Source organism: Ammodytes marinus (assembly GCF_949987685.1).
Source record: "Ammodytes marinus genome assembly, chromosome: 5".
In the NCBI taxonomy this organism is placed as follows: domain Eukaryota; kingdom Metazoa; phylum Chordata; class Actinopteri; order Uranoscopiformes; family Ammodytidae; genus Ammodytes; species Ammodytes marinus.
The window spans coordinates 31293256-31321202 of NC_137234.1; the positions used below are offsets into that span (position 1 = coordinate 31293256).

Genomic DNA, 27947 nt, shown 5'->3' on the forward strand with positions numbered 1-27947 from the left:
ACCATAGCCGGGTGAAGGGACGCAGCCTATATGGAACTTCCCCTGATGACTTTTTGAAATACTTTTTTACGATTGGATTCCTATCGGCTCGGCCTTTCTTCAGATTTCAGAAGGGCTCATTGCAACGTGCCAACATCCCGGAGCGGATACTGCCTTTACGCATCCAGGGAGCCAGGGCAAACCCTCAAGGTGCGTGGTTACCAATGTGCGCTTGTGCGCACTTGGCTATAGATATAAGTTTTGTAATCCCTGTGATTTTGTGCATGCGCGCGCGCGTGCGTGCGTGTGTGTGTGTGTGTGTGTGTGTGTGTGTGTGTGTGTTCCTGTAGCCTAATGCCCCTGTGGGTGCAGCTGGTAGCCTTTTAATATCCAGCAGTAGGATACTTTCACTTTCGTTGGGTGCGCGGAACAGGTTATTTATTGCTCAATCCGGATATCTGGCAGGGATAAATTACAATGAATGCCTATGAGGTTCGCAAGGGAAATTATTAGGCTAACTATGGGATTTATCCAGTCGCACAGAGTTGGCAGCAGGTGTCTGTTCGACGCAGAAGAACGTAAGTTAACGAGAGTAGGTTACAGTTCCTAAATAGGCTACACACATCAAAGATTCACACACTGATCATACACTGGAGACGTGCATGATCAAAGGCTGATAGAAGTTCAGTTTACACAATGAGGAAGTAATTCGGCTACTGGTTGAATTGACTGTGACCGGACAAGACTGTTAAACTAGCATGAAGAAAATCAGAGCTTCAACAAATAGAAGACCTTCACTTATACCCGATGATTAGAATGTGCACATCTAAAGAATGCAGGGAACAACACCGGTGTCAACTCTTTTCCAAAAAGAGTAAATTCATATTTACTTTGTTGATACTCTTTATTTATCAGTTTTTAAATAAACATACATAATAAGCATACATTTATTGTGTATAGAAAAAAAGAGAGAATTTAAAAAGTATTTACATATAGGCTACAGTTATATAAACATTTACAGTATGCTTCTTGCTCACAGACTTTTTGAGGACGAATAAATGTCCAGAAAAATGGGGAATATAGTAGAAAGAAACAAAAATAGAAAGGATTGGTTAGTTAACTTCAAAACTATTTTCCAAAAAGAGTAAATTAATACTTTTTATTGACATTGGGAGAGCGGTGTGTGCAGCGAGAATTCCCGCTTTTCTAATGAATGGGAATTGCTGGTTAGTGGCTGCATTTTTAGTGGATGGTGGGAGGTAGGGGAGGGGGCAGGAGGATGCAGCAGCTTTTTCTGCTTTAACTCATTTTGGCACTACATTCAGTTGACCAGTCCGTGAGCATTATACTCTTTTGATTGGTGAGCTGAAGGATAAAAATAAAATAAAACATTCAAAAATAGAACAGAAAGGGAACAGAGGAGGGTCAGAGAAAAGAAGAGGAAAATTGGTGAGTCAGGCCAAAGCAATGTGTGTATGTGTGTGTGTGTGTGTGAGTGTGTGTGTGTGTGTGTGTGGCTGATCCTATACTTCTATTCTTGTGAGGACTAGTGTGAGATGGAGCCTTTCTTTGGACACATTGACCAAAGTTTGAGTGTTGCTAGAATGTATGGTTGGGTTAAGAATATGGCGGTGGTTTAGAGATGCCACACTTATTAGTGAAGGAAAATAAATTGTAGTTTATATTGAAGAAGTTTTTATTTAGACCAACAAGTAAATAAATAGGATTGAGGTATAAGGAAACTATAGGTACTCCTTCAAACTGACCTGTACAATCATGTATGTATTTCCGTACATATAAAACAGTAGGGAGTTGAGAACACATTGAGTGAGTTTAATAGTGAGTTAAAAAGTACAAATAAATAACTATTGTTATCTTTAGACCATCGCTACATGAATGACCAACCATGCAGCTGTCCCGCAATGTGTGATGTGTTACTCTTACTTAAGGTCAAAGTCAATGTGGAGGTCAGCTCTCTTATCATTGACCACGTTTACACGTTCAGTATGTTTTGATTAAGGACCATATTCTGGTTTAGACATATTCCTAATAGAGCTGTTTATTGTTTAGTTAGCCAAAAAAGACACATCTTCTTTAATGGAGGTTTATACAATGGATTACACACAGTATTTTAAAAGTCGTAAACCTGGGCATGCATCACAAACTGCAACAAATGCCAAATGATGCAGCAAAAACTCCGGTGGGAATATGCGATCAGAATACTCCAGTTGTCTTAATGCAATAAAGGCTTACTCGGACTATGACCTTCTTATTCAGGGGAGCAAAAACTGCTGTTCACATGGCAATGTCTTTTTCAGAATACTGAGTTGAAATTGGAATATTGATGTGCATGTAAAAGTAGTCAATGTTGTACAGGACATACTGTATATGGAGAATCAAAATGCTGTTTTCACTGAGACTCAGATTTTTTCCTATACATAGGTGAAACTTGAAAAATTAGAATATCGTGCAAAAGTTCATTTATTTCAGTAATTCAACCTAAATGGTGAAACTAATATATTATATAGACTCATTACATTCAAAGTGAGATATGTCAAGCCTTTATTTGTTATAATTGTGATTATTATGGCTTACAGCTTATGAAAACCCCAAATTCAAAATCTCAGAAAATTAGAATATTACATAAAATCAATAAAAAAAGGATTTTAAATACAGAAATGTCGGCCCTCTAGAAAGTATAATCATGCATATGTACTAAGTACTTGGTTTGGGCCCCTTTTGCACAAATTATTGCCTAAATGCGGTGTGTCATGGATGCTATCAGTCTGTGGCACTGCTGAGGTGTTATGAAAGCCCAGGTTGCTTTGATAGTGGCCTTCAGCTCGTCTGTATTGTTGGGTCTGGTGTGTATCATCTTCCTCTTGACAATAGTCTATAGTTTCTCTATTGGGTTCAGTTCAGGAGAGTTGTCTGGCCAATCAACACAGTAATACCATGGTCAGTCAACCAGTTACTTGTGGTTTTGGCACTGTGGCACTTGGCACTGTGGACAAGTCTTGCTGGAAAAAGTAATTCAGCATCTCCATAAAGCTTGTCAACAGACAGGAAATATGAAGTGCTCTAAAATATCCTGGTAGACAGCTGTGGTGACTTTGGACTTGATAACACAGTGGACCAACACCATCAGATGACATGGTGCCTCAAATCATCACTGACTGTTGAAACTTGACAGTGGTCGTCAAGCCCCTTGGATTTTGTGCCCCTCCACTCTTCCTCTAGACCAGGGGTCCACCAGGTAGCCCGCAAGGACCATATGAGGCGCCCGCAGGCCTGTTCTAAAAACAGCATAATAATCTGTTTTGCACCTTTTTTAAGTCATTGTTGATCATTATTGTGAGAAATCATTAACATGATCAGTGTCTTCACATAGATGAGTATCATTAATCATTAATAATAATATATAACTAAAGGCAAACTGAGCAAATGTATTATTTCAGAAGAGTGTATCAAACTGGGTGCCCTTCGTATAACTCAGTACCCATGAAGTAGCCCTCAGGTTCAAAAAGGTTGGTGACCCCTGCTCTAGACTGTGGAACCTTGATTTCCAAATGAAACGCAACATTTTATTTGGATCAGTGATGATTTGAGGTATCATGTCATCTGCTGCTGTTGGTCCACTGTGTTATCAAGTCCAAAGTCACCACAGCCATCTACCAGAAGATTTTAGAGCACTTCATGCTTCTGTCTGTTGACAAGCTTTATGGAGATGACAATTTCCATTTCCAGCTAGACTTGGCACCTGCCCACGGTACCATAAACCACTGGTAGCTGGTTGACTGACCATGGTATTACTGTGCATGAATGGCCAGACAACTCTCCTGACCTGAACTCCATAGAGAAACTATGGACTATTGTCAAGAGGAAGATGATACACACCCAGGGCTGTACGCTTATTTTTTAAAGTGGTAGCACTGGTGCTAGCAAGCAAAAAAAATCAGTAGCACAAAAATAAATTTGGTAGCACACAAAGTATGATCGAAAACTTGCATAACCTTAACCCTTGCATTTCGCTCTAATTACCTTTGAGCATGTCATCTTGGTCTCATTTGAGATTCTCAATTAATATTATTTCCTAGTGTGTGCAGTAATAATTGTAGAAAAATGAATAGGGGTGCACTGATTGCAATTTAGACAAAATAATCTAACCTGCCAATTGCAATTTGGCAGGCTGTCGCACTAGTTAGGGTTGCCACCTTGGATTTAGGAAAAAAAGGGACACTTGAATGTTTGGGGCGGAGGGCTCGGCCATTATTAGGCTACCAGTTCAGACTGACCAGTGTAATGACCTATAATAACCATACACACCTACAGTGCTTTTTACAGTATAGGCTAAATAGGGAGACTGAGGTGGGTGGGGACCCTGGACCTTGTAGGGGGGCCCCGGAAGAAAAAAATGCAACCTTTTAAAGTAAAATTCATCAATCTGGTGCACTTTGAGAATAATATTGCATGCAACCATGCCCAGGGGCCCAAGGGCTCGGGGGGGGGGGGCCTAAGCCAGAAATACTGATAGTAACTTTAAATGTTGCATTGTCAAAGAGCTCAGTCACTCATGTCAATAACAGGGTCCAACAAGGAATAGCCTAAATATAAGGAAATAAATCATCATGGCCCCAACTAGGTGACAAATAGAAAAGCAAGTGCAAAACAAAAGCATTATTAGCTCTGTCTAAGGGGCTTCATGAGGGACAGCTAAGCCCCCCACACACAAACAGGAATAAGCTTGCTATGTGTAAATTCTATACTGTTCATGAAAAGTAGCTTTCCACCCTGTATATGTTGCAATGGGCCCCTCCATCATATAACATGAGTCTGCAGACCAATCTACTGTACTGTTTTCACAGTTGCAGAGTAAAGAGTGCCTGTTTAAGAAAAATAATGTTCCTTCTGCAGCTCAAGATTTGATTAAAATGTTCCTCTGCTCTGATGCATTTAACTTTAAAACGGTACAAAGAGTCTGGGCCCATTATCTCATAATCCGTCTATGAACCAACTGGTTTCCACAATCTTTTTTATTTTCGCGGGCAGCATGCACAAGCATTATTTATTAAAAAAAAAAAAAAAAAAAAAAAAAAAAAAGTGTGGGGCCCCACACAGGGTCTTGAAACGGGCCCCGAGATCGTTAAGACCGCCCCTGCCCGCCCGCCTCTCCGATGCAATAGCGGGCGCAACAAACTCCTCGGCCCGTGTGAGACGGCCTTAACTACTGAACGAAGGAAGGAAATCAAATGAGGTTTTGGCATTTTCCCCAAAAAACGGGTCACAGCTGGTGAAAAAAAGAGAACAATTCTGGGAAAAACGGGACGGGTGGCAACACTAGCACGAGTGCGATTGGAGTTGTATTCATCATCGCACGTGATCAATTTCAGTAGCAAATGCGATCAAAACTGTCGCACTGTACAGCCCTGACACCAGACCCAACAATACAGACGAGCTGAAGGCCACATCAAAGCAACCTGGGCTTCCATAACACCTCAGCAGTGCCACAGGCTGATAGCATCCATGCCACGCCGCATTTAGGCAATAATTCATGCAAAAGGGGCCCAAACCAAGTACTTAGTACACTCAAAAAAGTGAACTCAGTGAGCTGTTGAATTTAATTAATGTTTTTATGTCAAATTTAATTAACATGTCTGTGTTGGCTTTTAAAACGTAACCCACTTCAGTTGGTTTCACTTAAATGTAAGACTTCTTAAAACCAAAGAACGCCAGTTGAGTAAATACAAAGTAACAGTTTTGAGTAAATCGCACAATCAAGACTGAACACATAACAATTGTCCTAGATGTGTTGCCGTAGGCCAGCATTGCGCATGCTCGTGAACGTGGACATCGGGAGCAAGAAATTCAAACGTCGCATCTTGACTACAGACGCATGGCAAGCACCAAGAGAGTTGTAATGAACAGCCATATAAAAATCCTCATAAGTTTGAAATTACCTTTAAATGCAACATGTTTTCTTTCTGCAGTTAGGGAAGCAAGGCAGTGTGAAAAAGGATTTACCTTTTCTGTTTTTTGGTAAATAATTCTCATTGCTGGGTCCATAATCTCCAATGTGTTGTGTCTCTTAGCCTGTTATCATACACTGTGTTGTTATCCAAAGTGTGAAAAACATTGCATCATGACATTTTCTTCCATTTCAAACGTTTTGGTCGTAACGTTTGATGGCAAGATATGCCTATTGTATTTGCATTAAACGTTGTAATTCAACTATACTACTTGTTTTGTGTACTGTTGGACCGATATCTTATGCACTATTTAGTAATGTGATTTGAATTAACATAATTATTATATATGTAGAAGTTGTTGATAATATATAATCAGGTGAAGTACGTTTTGTCAACCAGTTAAGTAAAACAAAGTACAGTGGTTCCCACACTTACATACACTGTAAACAATTGCTGTAAATTTACAGCAGGATTTCAACAGCATTAACCTGTTATTTATAAAAACAGCATTTAACTGTTAATATAAAAGGCAGTCTGTTAAATGACAGTCCTTTGCTGTTATGTTACGGAATGGTAATGTTTTTCAAAAATACTGAACTTTGAGACGCCCCCTTTCCCACAATGACTTGCACTGGACTAAACGTTTGGTATGTTGCTATTTGCACCCTCAGTAAAGGGGATGTTTCACTCCATTACGTCACTATGCATTTTGTTTAAATAAAACATTTCTGTGTGAACTAACCGTTATTTTTGGTTATAACAAACGGTTTGTGGAAATCTTAAGCAAGATCCCTAGTTCAACTCAGGAGACAATTTGCAATATAAATTAATCATTCCATTGAACTTGATATATTGTGACAAGTGTCTTGAAGTAACAAACAGAAGCTGATCTCTGTGTTTAGCATTTGAACAAATAGGGGACATAGTAAACTTACATATGGAATGAAACACATCTGCCCAATGAAATATAACATCCCCTTCACTCACGGTGCAAACAGCAACATAACAAACATTTAGTCCAGGTTCATCCCTTTTTTTCATTAACAGTATAATCCTGTCAATTTTAGTGACAGTAAAATAATGTTCATTTAACAGTATTAAAATGGCAACCCTGCTGCCAGTTGATTAATGTTTTTTTTCCAGGGAAATTTCTTACAGTGTATGTAAGTTAAGTTGGAACTACAATGTGAGGTTAAGTTAGTCTTGCTTAATAAAGTTGAGTCATATTAACGTAAGTGGGTTAAGTCAGTAGAATGATTATCTTTGTTGGTATTACTCAACACAGTTAATTAAGGCAAATGTAGCCATGTTATGTTGAATGTACTTAACCTAGTTAAGTTGGTTGCACACATGTGAGTTGATTCCATTTTAATCATAATTTTCAAATATATCTAACTTAACTCAGTTGTGTGGAAAACGTTGACATAACTGTATTAAGTAAATTCAACAACTTATTTTTTTGAGTGTATATATGCATGATTATACTTTCTAGAGGGCCGACATTTCTGTATTTAAAATCCTTTTTTTATTGATTTTATGTAATATTCAAATTTTCTGAGATTTTGAATTTGGGGTTTTTATAAACTGTAAGCCATAATAATCACAATTATAAAAAATAAAGGCTTCACATATCTCACTTTGCATGTAATGAGTCTGTATAAGATATTATTTTCACCTATAAAGTTGAATTACTGAAATAAATGAACTTTTGCACGATATTCTAATTTTTCGAGTTTCACCTGTAAGTACTGACACAAAGAAGGATGTGTTTTGAAAATACCATGATAAAAACAGAGTAGCTACTAAAAAAGTAGTTAAATATCTACAAGTATGGTTGTTGACTGGGTGAGTCAGTTTTTGCCGAATGCTTACACACATGTTTCAGACTTTGGCCCACTGTGTCGACTAAGACAAAGCACATGGAGATAAACTTATAACTTATACGGCAAAATTAAACTCTTGAAACAAAACCTAACAATCCCAGCCTCAGCATTACAAATAGACCCCAGGTGAGCTCAGCTCCTTTGTGAGACAGTAAGAGTCAGGGGAAGAGGAGGAGAGAGAGAGACAGGGGAAGAGGAGGAGAGAGAGTGACAGGAGGACGATGACAAAGGAGACAACAGACGGAGACAGGGTCACTATAGTGGACCATGTTATAGATCATGGCCTAACAATATAGGAGCCTGGGCAGAAAGTCCAGCCCAACTACACAATAGCTCCATAATTAGGACATTTAGACTGGATATCAGGAATATTTTCGCTGTTGCTTCTCAAAGGATGACAGTGCATGTGATGTCGATGAGGCGATGTGGCCAGACGGGAGGCGGTTTCCAAAGGATTCATAATCCACTCGCCCCATTCCTTACAACACTTTTTTTTTTCCTGTAATTGTTTCAGAGTTCATAGTGACACACTGAATTGCTTGTTGAACTGCGTTCCTACCTATTTGTTGTGTTTATTTCTTTTCTTTTTCCATGATCTATAACATGGTCCATTATAGTGTTCCTGTTGTATGTGTCTCCGTCTGTTGCCTTCTTTGTCCTCGTCCTCCTGTCTCTCTCTCTCCTCCTCTTTCCTTGACTCTTACCGTCTCACAAAGGAGCTGAGCTCACCTGGGGTCTATTTGTAATGCTAAGGTTTAGACTGATTGGTATTCAATTAGTTTAATTTTTTTTCAAGAAGTGTGTTGGAGAATTTCAAACACAGTGCAAAGCATAAATCGTGTTTGTAGGGTTGGTGCTTTGGTTTAGGGCATAGTTACAAAAGTTAGAGCTTGTGATGCTGTGGTCATAACAGTCACTTTTAGTGTTTACAGTATTCGGCAAAAACTGTATTTGTACCAAAAAGTGCAGTCTACTGTAAATCACAGCAAAACAGGAGCTCATCTCTGACCCTTCTCTAGCTAACTGCACAAAAGCCTTTTGAGTTTAGAAATGTGATTGGCAGTGTGTTCTGTGTGAATACCATGAGAGAGAATTCAGGAGGAGTGTGCAAGATATAGAGAATTGTGTGTAGTGTTGTGAAAAATGTTTGTTTTGGAATGAGAATATGAGTCTAAGGCAGGAAATGTGTTTGGAGTTCAGCAGAATTGGTTAAGCAGTTGGTAAATTAGTTTCAGATTGTGCACAATGTGTCTGATGTTCCAAAAAAAATGTTTAAACAATTGTGAAAAACTGTAAGTGGAACCTGTGCCCTGATTGTGAACTTAAGTGTTGCTTTTAATAGTGCTATCCTTATTGTTCTTTTATTGTTAAGTCAAAATTGCAAGTCAATAATTGTACCCATCTACAGCGCCATTACTCCACCCTAATCTCCTCCTTCAACATCTGGTACAATGCTGCCACTGCAGGGAGAGTATCGCTTAGCATTTGCCCTGCTGAGAAGGTGATTTGTCATCCCTCCAGCCAGGACAAAAGTACCCAGGACACTTCAAAACAAACAAAAAACACACCTCCCTCTGACCCTCCATCAAGACCAAAACTTCTTTCTTTCAGTTGGACTGCAGGTGGCTTAACAAGGGACAACCTGGGAGCCTCATGTTTTGACGTAAAATAAGAGGGACCCTAAGTTCAGCCATTCATTCATCAATTAATCATTTTAGAATTGAGAGAAGATACTTTAGGGCAAGTTGAGGGTGAATCTTCTGGACCTTCAGGTTTTCAGTGAGGTCTTAGAACTAAACTACGCATAAATATTCTGTATATTATGGATTCCTTGTAAAATATTAATAATATTCCTATAACCATAGTCTTCCCATGTTTATGAAATTAGTTGTAAGTTATTTAAGGGTGCATTGAAATACAGCAACTTCCAAACCAGAATTACAGTCAGTATCAACGACTACATATAGTCCAATAAACACTGAAACATTTTCTTTGTTTTGAGTGTATGAAAGCATCCACCGTTAAAAAGACCACTTTGGAGAAAAAAATTACCCTGCATTCTGCAAAAAGGGTTGCCATAATTGGAAAAATGCCACAGGTAGCTTCCTGCTTTCCTACTGTGCAGACACTTTGCAATCACTGCTCGCTGCCTCAACTCGCGTATCTGGGAACAGGAATTATGCAAATTCAGCGATTTTGATAATAAAAACTATTTAAATTATTACCTAAATAAGACAGGAGTTAAACTATTAGTTTCAAATGCTTTTTCCGTCCTGTGTCACCCATCTGTTTGTGCCAAGGACAAGAGGCACGAGGAGTCAACGCAGAAGGAAGACATAACACAGTGTGGCAGAAACGTTGAAGGAAAACCGCCTCAGCCTCCGACCCCTCCTCATCTCCCCTACCAATACAAATGGTAGGCTATTATAAGGATCCCTCTCCATCACCCCCAAGTCCTCCCGTCTCTCCACTCACCCTTTCTCCCTCCTCCCAGTCTTGGACTTCATGGATTTCAAATTTCACGTCTGCCCCACTCCTACTTCTAGCTCCCTTAATCGCCCTCAGTTTCCATCTCCACCTAGTCAATCTTAGCCACAACACCCAGCTCTCCACCCCACCCCTCCACGCTCAACCCCTCCCCTCTCTTCACGACAACGTCATCCTCCCCAGCCTGAAAAGGCTGCTTGTTTACAAAATGCAAGCACTCGTTGATGGTTGACGCGGCATGATCACTGACGATTTGGTCGCTAAGAAGGTTGTAAGAGTGGGTCAGCTCCATCTTACACTTCCGTCTTAGTGAAAGAACTTCTTTCGTTAAGAACGACTCTGGGAAACGCATTCTTCTTTCACAGCGTTCTTTCAGCGCTCCAAAGAGGCTCTTAACGAATCTGGGAAACGCGGCCAATATCATGTGCATGTCAAAACAGTGACACTCTGTGTCGGACTTGGTGGACAGAGTGTGGACAAGCAGTTGGTGCAGCCAGTTTGTAGTCAATATGTGGCTGTGTTTTCCAGGAGGAAATTGCCTCAGTTGGTTGTGACTATGGCACTATGGGCACTAGATTGCTTTGAGAAGGGCAATACTGTTCTTGGGCTGCCAGTGGCATCAGAGGTATTGGGAGAACTGGAGTGATTAAAGAAGGCCCAAACAAAGGAAGGCATGCTGGCTGCTGTTGAGGAACTTAGGTCAACTCTTTAAACCAACTCTTTAAACCAAAAAGAAGAGGAATGAGGAAATGTATTTGAGAAGTACTTGAGAAGGCAGCTGTCAATGACACTCCCTAGAAATCCCCTCCAAAGGATTTTGGTTGAATTCTTTGTTGCTTCAGCCTTGTCAGCCAGTCCTTGTTTCAAACCCCCCCTCCCCCCCACTTTACATGAAACAGTTAGTGGCTGGTATGACGCTGCAGTGACAAAATACCACTTTTGCAGAATATACAATAAGGCACTAATGACTTGAAATTTAAGGAAGACCAATGACCAAAGACATTGGGAGGAGCAGAGAACAGGATGAGGATTTACAAAAAAAGAAAGAAGTTGTGATGAGAAAGACCTGGAGAGAGGAAACAGTGACATCAAGGCTACGCTTTGGTCATACTCAATAGCACATTATTTAAAATAAAGAAATAGAATTGAGGAAAAATATGAATATTTAATTTAATTTTATATTGTATTATATTATACCAGAGGAGACTTTATTTGACATGTTCACTGTTTAAATGATGCTGAGAGAAGGGTATTTATAAACTCTGCTCTAACCACTATACCACAAGCGCCCCCATCCCTCTGACATCTAACCAAAACACATTATGTCTTTATCAGTTTACAAAGATGTAATTCTATATGCTGTCCACAGTTCTGCCTTCTACATTTCAGATGATGTATGTACGGTGTTAAGAGCTTATGAACTCTGCTGAACACTGTCTTATATCCTGCAGCACGTATGTGATAAATGAGTGCACGGACCCTCTACCTATCTGTTTTATTGGTTGTGTATTTTCCTTTTCTAACCTCCTGATTTATTTTTATTTTTCAGGGAGCAACAGAGGAACAGAAAACCATGATCTGCCCAAGTTTAAGAGATGCCTAACAATGCAATAAAGACCTGAATTCGAAAAACACACGTGAGTCCTGCCACATGACTGGAGAGTTGCAGACAGCAGTGTGGTACGAGTGTGTTTTGCGTTCAATGCACTGTGGAGCTGAGGAACCAAAGACTATGCTCCAATTGTTCACCTCAGTCTGCCTCTTGGGGGGCCTTTTAGGTAAGAGACACTTCTGCACATGCTGTGTGTGTGTGTGTGTGTGTGTGTGTGTGTGTGTGTGTGTGTGTGTGTGTGTGTGTGTGTGTGTGTGTGTGTGTATACTTGTAATTGTACTTGTACAACTATTTTTGTGAGAACCAATTTGAGTTTTAGACCTAGGAGTGAGGACCTTTTTGGAATCAGGTTACAATTAGGTTTAGGTTAGGGTTAATCTAAGGGTTGGGGTTGGGCAATTAGTTTTGATGGTTAGGATAAGGGCTAGGGAATGCATCAAGTCAATGAATGTCCTCACAAATATAGCTTGTGTGGCCCCTTCTGTTATGATAAGTGGTGCTGATATGGTTATTATTTGTGTCACAGTGTACATCATTTGCAGACAGCTATAAAGGCAGTGTGTTTGAAAGATTTGAAGGATACTTCATGTGTGAGTGAATTAGGGTGAAAGCTGAGATGACCACACTATTTCTGTATTTTTTTTTATATGTTCTGCTCACGTCTTTCCTTCTTCCCCATCCTGACCCAAGGGGCCTTATTTTCCTACATTACTTTTGCTGATGTGATCCATCACACCCTTGTACTTGGGAATTTAAAGCATAGCATAAGCTTCACTGAAGAACCACACTAACGCATAACGCTACAACGTAAAAGATAAGTTCACATTTTATAAGTGTATCGTTGGACATTACTCTGTCTGTATGTAAAATGAAATGGTTTTTGGTTGCTGTAGTGTGTCTCCAGTCCACACTGGCCCAATAAAGATTCCCTCTTCAAGATAGAAAACAAACCCACAGTTCCTCTTCGGTCCAAAAATATTTTTGAACGTTCAGTCGAGGCTAACATGAGGCTTCAGCATTCTGTGTGAGATTGTGTGGCATCCAAAGATACAGTCGTTTTAGTATTAAATTCCTCATTGTGCTTCAATGGACGTGACTTGCTTCCTTTAGAAGATACCCAATTGATTTGTTTAAATCAGACCGCCTCCTATTAGCTATTGCACATACTTTCTCTACACACATGCTCTATAACACTACAACTCTTCTTTCACATATATACTAAAGACAGATCTGTGTAAAATACAGATTTGTGTTCAATTGCTAAGCCTCCAGTAATTTTAGTTTAATAATAGGAAATTGTGGAACAGATTACAGTTGTTTCCTCTGGATAGTTATTTTCTGCGATATATGTGACGGGATTCGTCTGGGGGCATGTTCTCGCACTTTGCCCAGTGATTAAAACATACTATTGCTTTATTCTGGTAGTTGGGTGTATTATCAGTTTTATAGGTCAACGTAATCAAACATTGTTAGGTGTAGCAACACACTGTTTCCATTTAATGGAAGTCTATATGGTGCCATGAAGAAGCCTTAAGCTAAAATCCTATAGTTTGAGTCTTTGGACAATTCAAATAACCAAAGTTAAATACTGCTGAGACAGCTGAGGAAATGAAGGAAGATAACATTTGAACTTTTACCATACCTTGAATGACAGCCTTTTTCGAAAAGAAAAAAACATACATTCCCATTGATCACTAGAAGGATCAACACATGATTGCAGTTTAATTCTTCAGGTTTTAAGGTATTTGTTTTTTGAGATCTCAGGTTAAAGGTGTTTCTGGTTAAAGGTGTTTCTGGTTAAGTGCCGGTCATCTTATCTTTGTGTGCAGATAGAGCCAGTTCCACTCTGTCTTGCTCTATAGTTCTCATTCACTGCCTGCTCTGCATAGATTTATCAAAAACCTGGCACACCCTGGGGCGCCCTTAGCTCAGTTGGTAGGGCGTCCCCCCCCCGGGCCGGGCCCAGCGGCAGACCCGGGTTCGATTCCCGCCCGCGGTCGTTCTCTGCATGTCACTCCCCTCTCTGCCCCATTTCACCTCTGTTTCTCTGCACTGTCAAATAAAGCATAAAAATGCCAAAAAATATCTTGTAATATCCAAAACCTGGCACACCCAGCAGCATGTGAAAGGTGGATTTATTCAGAGGTAGAAAAAAAAATCCAAACTGATGTGAGTTGTTAGAGTTCACAGGTAAGGAATAATAGAAAAATAAAAAAATGTCATAGTACTGTGAGTTATACATCACGTTCATTAGAATTTCCCACACCTGGAGACATTTGTACAACCCTATAAGCCTAAAAAGCCTCCATCCCTTCTGACAATGATTTGACTTACAACACACTAAAATATATGTTGACAAAACAAAGTGAACAAACTTCCCAGGGATTAACTAGGGGCTGAACTCAGGAATCCCAAATTGTCAAAGTGAATTACGGGATACTCCCATTTAACCAAGTGTTTCTATGCAATAAATTACATGTTAGTGCGATATTGAAAACTTGTATGAAACATACATTATAAGGGTTTTTCAAACACCTGGCCTCTTCATTTAAGATGTATAGGGGCATTTTTTGCATTGCCAAATATGTCAAAAGGTATTTCCACTGGCTTTGAAAATACTGTATACTTGAGATACTTCCAATTTTCCTCGAAACTATTTCAATGTACTTGTCAAGATCTTAGGTTCAAAGAGTTTGAGACGGTGGAAAAATGCACAGTGTAATTCAATCTCTTCAACGATGAAGGATATCATATATCATGGAAACACTCACACATCTGTTGTATATTTGTCCGAGAGGTAGTAATATCAACAGGGTACAGTACAAATGTATATTATCACCATATGTCCTGACATTAGATACTATATAAGGAACTGTTGAAGCTCTGCACACTGTTCTAGGCTTGTTTAACAGCAATAAAATAGGGCACACTATTATATGCAAGAGATAGCATACAACTACTTATAAGACTATGTCCGTTTACACAGAAATTTGTATAGCATCACACTCCTACAATGACTTATAGCAGTATCTGCCATGCACAACAATATGTAATACACACACTGACACACACACACACACACACACACACACACACACACACACACACACACACACACACACACACACACACACACACACACACACACACACACACACACACACACACACACACACACACACACACACACACACACACACGATTGTGTGGGTAGTTGCTATGAGACTGACCTGAATGGTCGAATGGTGCATTGCAAATAAAGCATAGAACATCTTGGCTGGACCACTGAGCCATGAGGGCCAATTCCATGGCCATAAATGAATGAATTCTGGAAAGTAGTCTGAAAATATTACTGAACTGTGGAGAAAACATTATTGTGAAATGTATAATCAATGTTAAAGAGTGATGAGTTTATTGTTGGTTATGTTTCAAACAATGATGGTATCCAGTATCCAGTATCCAGTTGCTCTTGAGAACCTCAAATAAAAGCGGACACTTCTTTTTAAACATTGCCTTCCCCAGATCTGCCCCTCAGCTCGGCAGGCACTTCCTCTGACCCCAATGGCATTGGTTATGCTTTAGTATGCTTTTGTCAGACTTATGAAGACGAGTGCGTGTCTTTCCAAGAAATTCACTTAATTTACCACAGGTGGATCTAATATGTCTAAATATGATTTGAGAGAAATGGGAGGCTCGCAATGTGCAGCTCTTTTCCCACTGGCAGTAACTCGTCTTTCATTCTTCGATTTGGCCTCGGGTCAAGTGTAGGGGAGGTCCTTGGAAAGCACCCATAGGATTGTCTGGCTTGGGCATTGACAGGGGCTTACCACCCTAAAGTGTCAAATAACTTGAATATGATAAAGGATAGAAGACAAGATAGAAAGTTTTTTTTTTAATTCTGAGGAAAAAGTTTAACCTATTTAGAATAGAAAGCACATGAGAACATCAGTGAGGTGGACCTTTCACAGTGCGATCCTAGTGTTTTTTCACTCTTCAAATGAGGGGTGGGGTATTCATTCAGAATTGGGAGATTGTGGTGTGGTCATTTTTAATGCTATAGTGCATAACTTTTTCCATATAAATGAAAGTTTGGTTACATTCAAGCATTCGCCAAACAAGTTAACACAAATTTGATTAAGTCTATCAGCTCCATAAAAGTCTCTGTGCATTTCTCAGTATGGCAGTGTTTACACTCACCCGACACAGAGCTCAGAAAAATCCCAAGAAACACCCAAGAAATGTTTCAGTTGTTGATTCTACTGCTAAGACAAAAAAACCTGGACATACAGCAGAATGCTCCCTGAATATTTCCCCTTAAGGTTGCACAGGTTCGTTGGAATGATGGATAGTACAAGCTCATATATTACAACAGCTCTGGGCTAATATGCCAATTCACCACGTTGCAGCACTCAATCAAAGAGCAGTTGTTTCCGGGTTATCCAGCAGCACCCAAAGACTTCCAGATGGCACAGCATCACTATTGCTTTCTCTGTGAAGCAAGATACCTGCTCTTCAGACTAGGAGCAGCAGACTGAGTGGGTGATTGATCTGTTGTTAGACACACACGGTTCACCCAGGGAAGGACATGTGGTTCTTTTAAAGTCCCTGTAAATCCTTCTAACTATTTCATTTGGGGAATTAGTTTCATGACAGAAAGCATTTGTAAAGAGAGAGGGGCATATGTATCAATCAAAATGAAAGATATTGTCGTTAAAGTTTGATAAACTTTAAAGAAATTTGGTTTAAATGAGACAGGCTATGCTCTGGTTCTTATGACACAATACGTATTTTGAACCAATCACGGCAGTTCTCTGCACGAACGTTCTACAAAAACAATGACTGTTGCCATTGAGACCGTTTAAAACGAGCACACCCACACAGTCCTGTAAAAAGGTCTGGACAGTAAAAAACTGTTTTTTTTAACTAGGGTTTTATAATGTCTATGTACATTTATTTTCAATCAGATTTTTGTAAAAGCATATTGAGACACCCAACTTTGATTTCCTATATTGATTTTTACTGTTTAAGACCAGGTTTCCAGAGGCTTTAACAGAAAGTGGAACCCTGTAGTCAGTGGCGGTTTTATTGTGCATTTTGATACCCAGTACAGAGAGTATATGATTGTTTAATTAAAGTTAACAGGTGAACAGCCAAACAATGAAACTGATTGAGGCCTGCAGTGTAAACGTAGCTAAAGATGTACTGTATTTGACAAGCGGCTCTGCTTTGCTTATTTTATGCATCTGCTTTTTCTTCTTCCACATGAAAAAAATGCAGAACAAAGGTTTACGGTGCCAATTGCACATTTTGTAAGAAGTGAATTTGCAGTCTGAGTATTTAGTAGATTTACAGTGGCGTAAACATTGATGGCTACTTGGCTCTGTGTGTCTCTCTGTGGCGTGTGAGTCTTTATTACATTTACAAGACGAATTTACAAGCATGTCTGCTGGCCATCAGCTGCAGTGTTTATAGCGTGTTCAACGGCAACTTTTCCCACAAGAGGTGACGCCACGTTTTAGCAAGTTCCACAAATTAGACATTTTACTTACTACAGCATATAGAATTAGTATAGTATTGGTAAAGGTATCATAGGAAATGTCAGGGAATTATCAAAGTAATAAGGATACAACACCTGGGAACTGCAAATGTCTCAAAATTAAATACCAGTCCATCCATACATCCCTCAGGAAGAATTTTATTAACTTGAATCGCCATAATCCGGGATATTTTAATTAGTCCTATTCTTTGGTTAATAGACAAGTTTATTGTTAATTGTTTATTGTTAAAAGGATCCCCATTAGCTGTCACCAAAATGGGACAAGCTAGTCTTTCTAGGGTCCACAAAAAAATCACTTAACAATGACAACATTGTACACATTGACATCCTTATAAACATCATCAGAAAATATTCAGAATAAGTTAATACAGCATTACATTAAATAGTGCATTCTCAGAAGAAACTTTGCTATTCAGTTTACGTATATTCAGTGGGCAATTATTCCAATGATTGATAGCACGATAAATAACTGTTTTCTTTTAAGCATTTGATTGTGGGTGTGGTGACATCATCTGGCCATTATCAGCTGACCTAGTCAAATGAGAATGACCTGATCACACCTGACAATTTGGTTGTATAAGAAAACTGGTTGAGAAGAAAAGCCTGTGTTTCTGAAAAATGTAGTTGTATTGAAAACCAGCCTGTTCTCTACCGTTAACCATGAGAGTTGACTGTGCATACTGAGTATATACTCATATACTACATACTGAGTGTTCGTTCTTATGGGACAATGTAATACTAAGTGACCTGCGAAACTACGTAACCTGTGTAACTATTCAAATCAGCCTAATTACTGCTTTATTTGGTGCTAATTTTGCTAACATACTAAGCTTTCATGGTTAACAAGATAAACATGCCTTTTTAGCACTGTCATTGTGAGCATGATTTTTTTATTTGTTTTCATATGTGAAGTAAAGAGCGTGAACTGTATCCGTGTTTTTATTTTTTTTTTAATTGTCACACACTACTATTTTGCATTCAGCCTGGCGCTTTTTGTCATCTACTTACGCACAATGTTTTTGTTCTTCGACATGTACAAGATTCGACAATCTATAAAGAAAAAAAAAGTAAATATACTATGCAGTTAATCTCATGCTGTTTGGCCTGTTTTGTAGGCCTCTTACTGCCGTTGAGTGTTCAGACTACCCTGACTCCAGCCAGCATGTGTCCACCCTTGAAGACACTGGAGGACAGCCTCAGCCACAGGCGACGGTACATGGTGAGAGAATGATGGCAAGATGTTTGCAAGCATGGCTCAGTGAATGTTGCAGGTGGATGGTTTTACTACAAACCTTAAAGAGACACTTTGTTTTGCATTTCCATAAAATTGTGGCACTTGCGAGATATGCATTTTTTAAAATAATGGTTGCAAAGATATCCTGCCTTTGAGATTATAATGTACAGTTTGCGTTGGAGTCTTACATCAGACTTTCTCTGGCCGGTAATACCCAAGAAGTTCTATGCCCTCAGGTTTGTGTTAAAAATGTTTGGTCTCCAAGCCCAGGTGTATAAGACTGATGATCATTTAAGACCGTCACATAGCCTATGGTATCAATGGCATGTGTGTCTGTTAGACACTTTGGATCCGCGTGTGACTCAAAGAAAATATATTTACAGATTTTGATTTCAAAATGAACAAAAGTAGTTTAAAAAAATCTGATTTATGACATGCTTGCACGCTCTCTCTCTCTCTCTCTCTCTCTCTCTCTCCCTTTCTCTTTGCATTACAGAAACACAACTTCCCCATCAACTACACCATCAGGGTACATCATAACGAAGTCTTCAAACTTTCAAGCATCAACAAAATGGTAAAAATTACGACGCTCTTGATTTATTGACTCTCTCTTTCCTTTTCCTCCATGGTGCATTCAAATAAATAAATAAACAAATAAACAAACAAACAAACAAATAAATAAATAAATAAATAAACAAACAAACAAATAAATAAATAAATAAATGTTTAATGAGCCTCAAAAGTCCCCCTATCCTACTGTATAAAACACTGTTATGGGCTACATGAGGTGTATTTTAGTGTGCATTCTGATTAAAAAAATTGTCAAACTTCGTTGTGTAACAGTCTTCTTCATGTTGCAGATTCACACAATCTGAAAAAGCAACTAATTAAATGTATTTCCAATACATCCTCTCCTCCTCTCCACATCAGAGGTTAGCGGTGGAGGGCTTGGATCAGCTGGTTCTCCAGAGGTTGTGGTTCCAGGTCAACCAAGGAGTGTTAAAAAAGGTAGGAATATTGTCTGTGTAAGGATTGATGTTGTCAGATTGTATCCAAAAACAAATGATTTTCATTTCCCTCCTGTGGAGTGGCCATTTTATGTTTAAGACCATGTTGTTCTTACACTAAAGACACATTTTAATTTCAGATTATCCGGGTTATGCCACTGAGACATCCTTCGCGTCCATACACCGCTGAGCTGGAAAGACGCTTCCGGGATTTAGAGGGAGTCTTTGTACAGTCTCATCCGGCTGAGGTAAGCTAGAGTATGCTGTACCAAAAGAGTTCTTTATTGAATGAAGCAATTCACTAAGTAAGTGGATTTCCTACTGACTGTAAGGGTCAGAGGATAATTGGCAGGAGATGGACGTCACATTGATCCAATTTTTCAATACTGGGATTGAATTGGCGTATCATTAGTAAATGAAATGCAGCCTCTTTTCAGGATCCAAAAAGGGCTCAGTGTTTATTGTTTATTCAGTTGAAGTGCGTAGGAGGGATGAAGCAGGCTTATGAGTACTAGCATTCCTACAATTCTAAATTTAGATTTTCTCTAATTGCGACTCATTTATTCAAATTGTTCAACAAAAATCCCACATTCCAATCCAGTTTATCGCCGGAGATTCTGGAGGGGGTGTGGACACGAATCTGTTTGGTGTTTCGCCTTCTTTTCAGCCGATTCAACATGTTCAGTCGGCGTCGGCCAGTCTTTCAGCCGGAGCAATGTGATTGGTGGAGGGCTTGTCCGTCTCTGCTCTGCCACGGCAGCGGAGCAGATATTAGTTTCACTTGAGTCAAACATGATTTGGGGCGACTGTGGCTCAGGTGGTTAAGCGGGTTGGCCAATGATCCTAGGGTTGGCGGTTCGATCCCCGCCCGGCCACTTGTGTCATGGTCGTTGTGTCCCTGGGCAAGACACTTCACCCACCTTGCCTCGTGTGAATGTGTATGACTGCTGTATGTTTGAGGTGGTGGTCGGAGGGGCCGATGGCGCTGAATGGCAGCCTCGCTTCTGTCAGTCTGCCCCAGGGCAACTGTGGCTACTATCGTAGTTTACCACCACCGGTATGACTGTGTGTGAACGTATTGAACCTGGAACCCTGTAAAGCGCTTTGAGTACCAAAGAAAAGCGCTATATAAATCCAAGTTTAATAATAATAATAATAATGATTTAGGAAGCTATCGATAGAATAGGAGAATGTTCTGATTTTCATGTAAACTAAACACAATCAGCACACAACATTAGATTGTCCGTGCATGACCTTTTCACGTGTTTTCAGAAATAGTCGAGGTAGTTTGGGCGAGGAGCGGCCACAGGTGTTTGTGTGTGTGTGTATTTGTGTGTCTCTGTGTGTGTGTGTGTGTGTGTGTGTGTGTGTCTGCAGCATTCATTCTCTCCGTTATAATGACAGCCTATGATGTTACGATAACAGCTACTTAATGTCATCCCGCGCAAGTGTTCTTCGCACTTTTTTGACCGCGTCAGGGAGAATGGAGCTGACTGAATCGCCCGAATCCATTTTCTGACGACGGTCGGTGGTCGACCTGGTGTGTCTTCGCCTTAGCCCTACATTTTACTAGTGTAACATCACACTAGTAAAAATGTAGGGTTAGGATTAACAGGACAGCTGGGCCAAGGGAAGACTGAGGAAAGACTGAGGGAAGAAAAACCTCATTCATTATATTATAATAGCAATTTTATAATGATAGAACACCTGTTCCGAATGGGTGAAGTATTCCTTTAAAATAAGTGAAATTATAAAAATTTATATCGACAGTAGAAATCCCAGCTATGTTTAGTAGTGAAAGTAAGAGCATTTCCAATGCAAATAAAACACAAGGGATATGGACTATGCAGATGTGTAGCATAAGAAAATCACTTATCACTGGGGCTTATCAGGATAAAATGCTTCAATTAGCCAGGGAGCATAAAGATTGTACTCTGGAGCAATGGAAAAAGGTTGTGTGGTCTGATGAGTCCAGATTGACCCTGTTCCAGAGTGATGGGTGCATCAGGGTAAGAAGAGAGGTGGATGAAGTGATGCTCCCATCATGCCTAGTGCCTACTGTACAAGCCTGTGTGGCAGTGTGCAGTATGATCTGGGGTGGTTTCAGTTGGTCAGGTGTAGGTTCTAAGCAACCTTATGTGCCAAATAAAGCGTATCAAACAGCGAAAATGTGCCGTAATCAAAGCTAAAGATAGTCCAACAAGATATTTGAGTGTATGAGTCCTTTTTCATAGATGCAAAGCACATCATGTGTCCATATCAATGTACTCACTCACATTAAGCCTACATGGCCTGGAGCCCTACTTATGTCCCACTTTGTTTTTGTTGGTGTCCAGTTGTTCCAGCAGGAGCTTCCAGAGACTATCCAGGACACTTGGGACCGTTTAACAGAAGAGCCTGACAGAGTGCCACAGTCCAGTTGGCGATTTTCTTCCCCAAAATCCCTTCTGGACAGCTTGTTCCACACCATGCACTGCCTCTTCAACGAGTGCTTTAATAGCACAGAGAGCCAGCAAGACTGTGAGTACAACCGAGGAAATGTGTAAAACCCTCCCTAAGATAAAAACAGGTATTGTTCTAATGTCAAGTGAACCATCAAAATGTGTCGATCATCTACATCTTTGTTAAGTTATTGGCCTAGAGATAGTGAAGCCTTGACCCTGCTTCATATGGGGAGGTTTGGTTTTTAAAAAAGCACCAAGGTTCAGAGCGGGCCCCTAAGCAACACTTCCTTGCCACTCTTCTCAGCTGAATGAAAAGACAATAGTCGATGAGTTATTTACTGTTTGGATGGATGAAGTAACCGAAGGCCCAAAACATAACACACCCCAACGCATGGTTGTTGCTCCTCCAGAATTAACCTAGTGAAAACTCACTTTTTTCCCCCCAGCATTTATGTATGATATGTATGTGATCTGTGCTGACTCACAACTAAGAAGCAGAAAATGCAAAAGGATCTGTCAGAAAATGCTTAATGTACGTATCGGGCTGCACTGAATCAAATTAACTACAAAAATCTTTCATGCAGGAAATGCTCTTATAACTCTTCTTACAGTGCTTATAGACCTCAGAATTACATGACATACATTCCCGCTGCACCAAACAAAGTTAGGTTTCAGTCTCACGTTTGGTCCGTTAGATGAATAAAATTTAAATGTCAAAAACATTCAACTAAATGGCCATCCCTGTAGAGTAATGCCATCCGACCTGGCAAACTCACATCGACCTTTTTGAAGGAATTGTTGTTTTCGACATTCTGGGAAGTAAACTTATTTCAGTTTCTTGCCGACAACTCAATGTGATGTTTGACTACTCTTCAGTCTTAAATAACAGGCTATGGTGGCAGCTGACCACTGGACAATGCAGTCTGTGCTGATTCGCTCCAAACAGCCAATATATAAGCCGTAATTAGCTGTATGCTAGCTACCATACATACAAACTGTGTGTGTGGGCATACTTTCAGATCAGCCTCTTTCTGATTTCATAACTCACCAGAGAAAAATACATGAAAAGAAAAGAGGTTCAATATTCTGGTGGATTTTTTTTTTTTACAAAAATGGGAATTCATTCGATAGATAGATAGATAGACACTTTATTGATCCCTTGGGAGTGTTCCTTCAGGGAAATTCAAAAATCCAGCAGCTGTAGTACATACAACATCACACAATATGTTTGATAATCCAGATTTTTTTGATAATATGGGCATGTGCCGTTCCGCTGCCTTGACAATCTGTCATGCCCGAGGTAATCTGTCATTGTCAGGTTGTTACAGCCTACAAGGTGGGCTGGTTGAGGGCCTGACATCTGGAAAGCACTATGTCACTGCATTCCACCGTTCCACATTGTTATGTGTCTCATAAGGGTCTTAAAGTGATCATCACCCTTGATCTCATAATTTTCATGATATATTAACAAGTTCTTACCCAACAATCACTGTACTACCGTTGTATCACATTTTAGAGTCCCAGTGGGTTTAAAAAAAAAAGATGGTCGTGAATCCTTGTTCTCCTATTGTGGCCAGCTTACATATTATCCTTTGGCAATAGTAGCATTGTTTCAATATGAATAAAAACATAGAACATCCATAGTCTCCAACAACTTCTTTCCCGTCCATCTATGTGTTCATTATTGTGTTGTAAAGACCCAAAATGATGTCAAACTTTTTCCTTGGTTGGTTGCTTGGTAGCTGCCGCTAGCCAAGAAAAAGTCTCGCTCATAACCCATGTAAAACAGAAAATTGTTGTTTATTTATACATGTAGTATTTTAATTAGTGATATATACTTGTTAATAAGGGAGCTTAAAAAGGTGCTGGACGGTGCATTTGGCCAGAGCCAGGCTATCTGTTTTTCCCTGTTTCCAGTCTTTATGCTAAGCTCAGCTATCTGGTAGTGGCATTAGCTTTATATTTAGCATACAGACACAGGAGTGTTATCCATCTTCTCATGTTATTCTCAGCAAAAAAGTTAATACGTTTATTTCCCTGAAATTTCAAACGTTTCCTTTAAGCAGTTTGCTAACTCAGGTAGAAAATATACAGTATACATTCAATCTACACCAGTATCATTCAAAATAACCTATATTCTAGAATCTAGTTGAACCTGGATAAATTTGGAGAGGTTACAAAACAATTAACCAATATAGTCCAGCTGCTGCAATTTACTAGGGTGAAAAGGTAAAGCAGCTGCGGTCATAGGGCTCAGACCTTGTGTTCATAATTTGTCCTCATTCATGATGTGACAGTAAAACACGAAGGCCAGAAGGACAGTGAAACGTTGAATTTGATCTTCTCTGTTCATCTGTTTTTCAGACTGTGGCGTTCGAAGGAAAGACAAGGAGAAAGACTTACAGCTCAAAAGCTGAGGAGCCAGTGGGGTGAAGTTGTACCCGTTGATGCTGATACGGGATTGGTATTGTTACCTCTCTTGAGCTATTAGGGCGAGGAATAAGTCTTTTCCAAAATCTACCAAACTGAGCCAAGATGTTCTTGATGATAAGACAAAGACACAAAACCCTTGCGCGGCTCCATCAAGCAAAACAAGACTGAAATCATTGGTACGTTAGCAGTATTCATGGTGATTTCATGAGCAGATGGACTCTGCTAAAATTAGATAAAGCTCAGATCTTCCAATTTCCTGTCTGGAACCCAAAGAACTTGTCTCATGGCATCTCGGACTGTTGCTTTGACACTTGGGCTTCACATTATGGAAGATAGTTCTTTATGTTCATATGTATCGACTAAATTGATCAATACATTAGATTTTCGAAGGGTGGATTCTATGAGAAGGAAGGAAGGCGCAAGATGCATATTCCTCAAAAGCAAAGGGTTAACTTCACCTATGGACTTCCCTGTGGATTTGCCAAACCTCTGCCCAAAATGCCAGTGTTGTGCTCCAGTGGACCTGCTTGCTTAATTTTGGAGACCTACAACAATCAGCTCCAGAGACTACACAATGGACTGCAATTATATCGAGAAACTTCGGCTGCCTTTGTACCATAGCAAGACAGCTCTTACAGTCAAATATCAGTGAAGAGCGACGGCAATGAACAAGAGCTAAACTTGAAACCCAGTGGCAAACACTTTATTTTTTCGCTTCCCTCTTCAGTTGTTGTTTAGCTGTAATTGTGCAAGATTATAGGTTGCATTTGGTCAGCGCGAAGTAAAAATGGCATCCCATGGGGGTATTGCCCCTTTTAGAGTTTCAGCTCTGAACATGCTGGAAATCCCTGCATGAAGCTTCAAAAAGGAAATCTGAAACTCAATTCAATACCATTGAAGACACAAGTATTTTACGCTTTCAAATTTTTGTTTCACTCCAAAAATTCTGACTTAGATTTGACTTCAAAGCAGATCAGTATCTCATGTCATTTTTTTTCTATATGGGATTGCCCCTCAGATTGTGCCAGCTTAATTTTGTTATATATTTTCTCCACTCGTGCAATTCAACATAAGGCGTTGGTGTTTAATGTTTTAATTCGTCAAGTTTTGAGGAATGAAGAGATTTATTAGGTCAGAGTACTGCAAATCTGCAAAAACACTTCCAAATGAAAGCATGACAAAACTTTTTGTAGCACATAAGGCATATGGAATGCAGGCATGGGCTTTTAAGGTCCACATCAGCGAGCCACGATATTTGAATGACTCAAACCCAAAACTTGCGGGCATGGTATAAACCTTGGTAGAGGCAGTTCAAATGAACGAATGAATGAAGACGAAGAACAGGTAGAAGAAAATGGTTGATGAATATCATGGATGGCAATATAATAAAATAAAAAAACATACAGGCATGAATAACAGCTTGGCTTTAAAGCAGGTTGTGTGAAGGGTTGGGTTAGCGACATAAGTAAATGTGAAGGAGTTGATAATTGTCTACACCCCATCATGCACGTGTGACATTTTAGTAATCCATGTTTTCAGCCCATCTTCTGCTATAAAGCACAATGGGTTATAATTAAGGTAAAATAAAGGTGACCTTATATAAAGCTGAGTAGCCACCAAGCTAATTTAGCAAAGCAGCATATGTGTATTTCAATTGGTCCTACAGCTACCAGCTAATTCCAGTTGATATATGGCTGGATTGTAAAATTGGGAAATTCAGTCGGCTATACTCAGCCGTTGTTGTCAAAAGCTCAAAACATCCAATATGGCTGCTGAGGAGTGTAATATTCAACATGAACATCTCTCAATGTTGCCTGACTGAAACCGTCCCATTTCATAAAGTTAAAGCAGCTACGAGTAACATTTAAATATCTTTTAAACAGCCTCATGTTCCTCTGATAATCATAAATTACCTTTAACAGCAAACGAGACCATCAGTGCAAAGAAATACGTTTTTATATAGTTTTTATTACTGCGTTTGGTCTGGTCGCACACCCAGTCCGATTTTCGGTTCGCGCGTACATGCTCTATGGTCACATATTCGTATTGGTCGCAGATTTCAGTGTGGCGCAGCAACGCGATTTGAGAAGCCTATCCCTCCAGGTGAGGGAAGGGGAGCGGGAGCCTTGTTTGAGACAGTTATTTGTCGTCATAATGACTGATAACGGGGCTGAACCATCAAAGAAAAAGAAGAAAATGCAATAAAGAAAAGCTAAAAGGGAGAGTGGTAGACAGGCGGGAGGGCGTTGCCAAGCAACGTATTCACAATTTCACGGGAGCGAACTAGACTGCAGTGTTTACTCCTAAATGAATGAGCGGTAGCCCACTAAAACAAGTTTACTTTGCCTCACCATCATCAGATGACCATTATTCATCTGAAATAGTCATTATTTACAACAACATAAACACATTACCTCATCGTGATCCATACTAACTGCCGTCTCTCGTTCATTCGCTTTCTGTGAGGACACGGAATCTTTCAGCTCTGTGAGAGGTGACACTGCATCAACTCATTGCAATCAGGTGTGTGTAGCACTGACTGGCATTAGTTGATGCTGTGTCACTAACCACTCTCACGGAGCCGAAAAGAGTCCGGTGCCCTCACACTTTCAACACACGGACATGCACTATATTGCTTCCTGATCATTTGAATCTCGCACGCCCGGCACGAGCTAGAAAACAGCTTCATGACAGCTGGCGTCGTAAAAATACTACCGCTTTTGTCCAAAGGGGCCGCAAACGGACAAAGTTACTCGTAGTGGCTTTAATTTCAATACGTCCGATCTAAAGGGTGTTGTCTTTGTTGTTTTATTTTACACTTGATTATCAATGATGATAAAGTTGGGGTTGGATGAAGATAAGCTAGTTAAGAAGCTCCCTTATTGAGTCAGCACTTGTAGAAAACATTTTAGTTAAAATTGAAATAGGTCATGTGATAATTCACTTTTGCCCTTGTATAAAGCTGAGAGACTGTCAAGACTGCACAAAGCCTCTGTTTATGAAAGCTTCACTCCAGATGTTCAGCATGTAATTGTGACACTCTTCTCAAAGAGCCTGACTAGCTTTCGTGCGTTTTTTAAAGTGGACTAGACTTGGTCTTCATATGCAAAATAAGGGCTGTAAATATATAGAAGATGAATGAAAGTTATTGGTGTATTCATTGCTATAAATGCAGTAAGTTTATTTGTATTGTACTTAAAACATATAACTTTATGGTTGAATTTTTTTTACCCATAAGAGCATTTTAAGGTGTATTCAAAGATCCCTCACAGAGAGATTAAAACTGCAAACACATTTGTGTCTGCAGTCTTAAAAGATTTTTTATTCACAAGATATCGAATTTAT

The 27947-nt window shown here is 39.7% G+C and overlaps 1 protein-coding gene across 1 annotated transcript; it reads left to right on the forward strand.

Annotated features, from left to right (window-relative positions):
* The first annotated feature begins 16 nt into the window (after positions 1-16).
* On the forward strand, positions 17-27940 carry il34 (interleukin 34). Its single transcript, XM_080027206.1, has 8 exons — positions 17-189; positions 11865-12093; positions 18600-18703; positions 19215-19292; positions 19649-19726; positions 19866-19973; positions 22062-22245; positions 24534-27940. Exons 2-8 carry the CDS (start codon positions 11967-11969, stop codon positions 24584-24586), a joined length of 732 nt encoding a protein of 243 aa, XP_079883332.1. The 5' UTR covers positions 17-189; positions 11865-11966; the 3' UTR covers positions 24587-27940.
* The last annotated feature ends 7 nt before the right edge of the window (positions 27941-27947 follow it).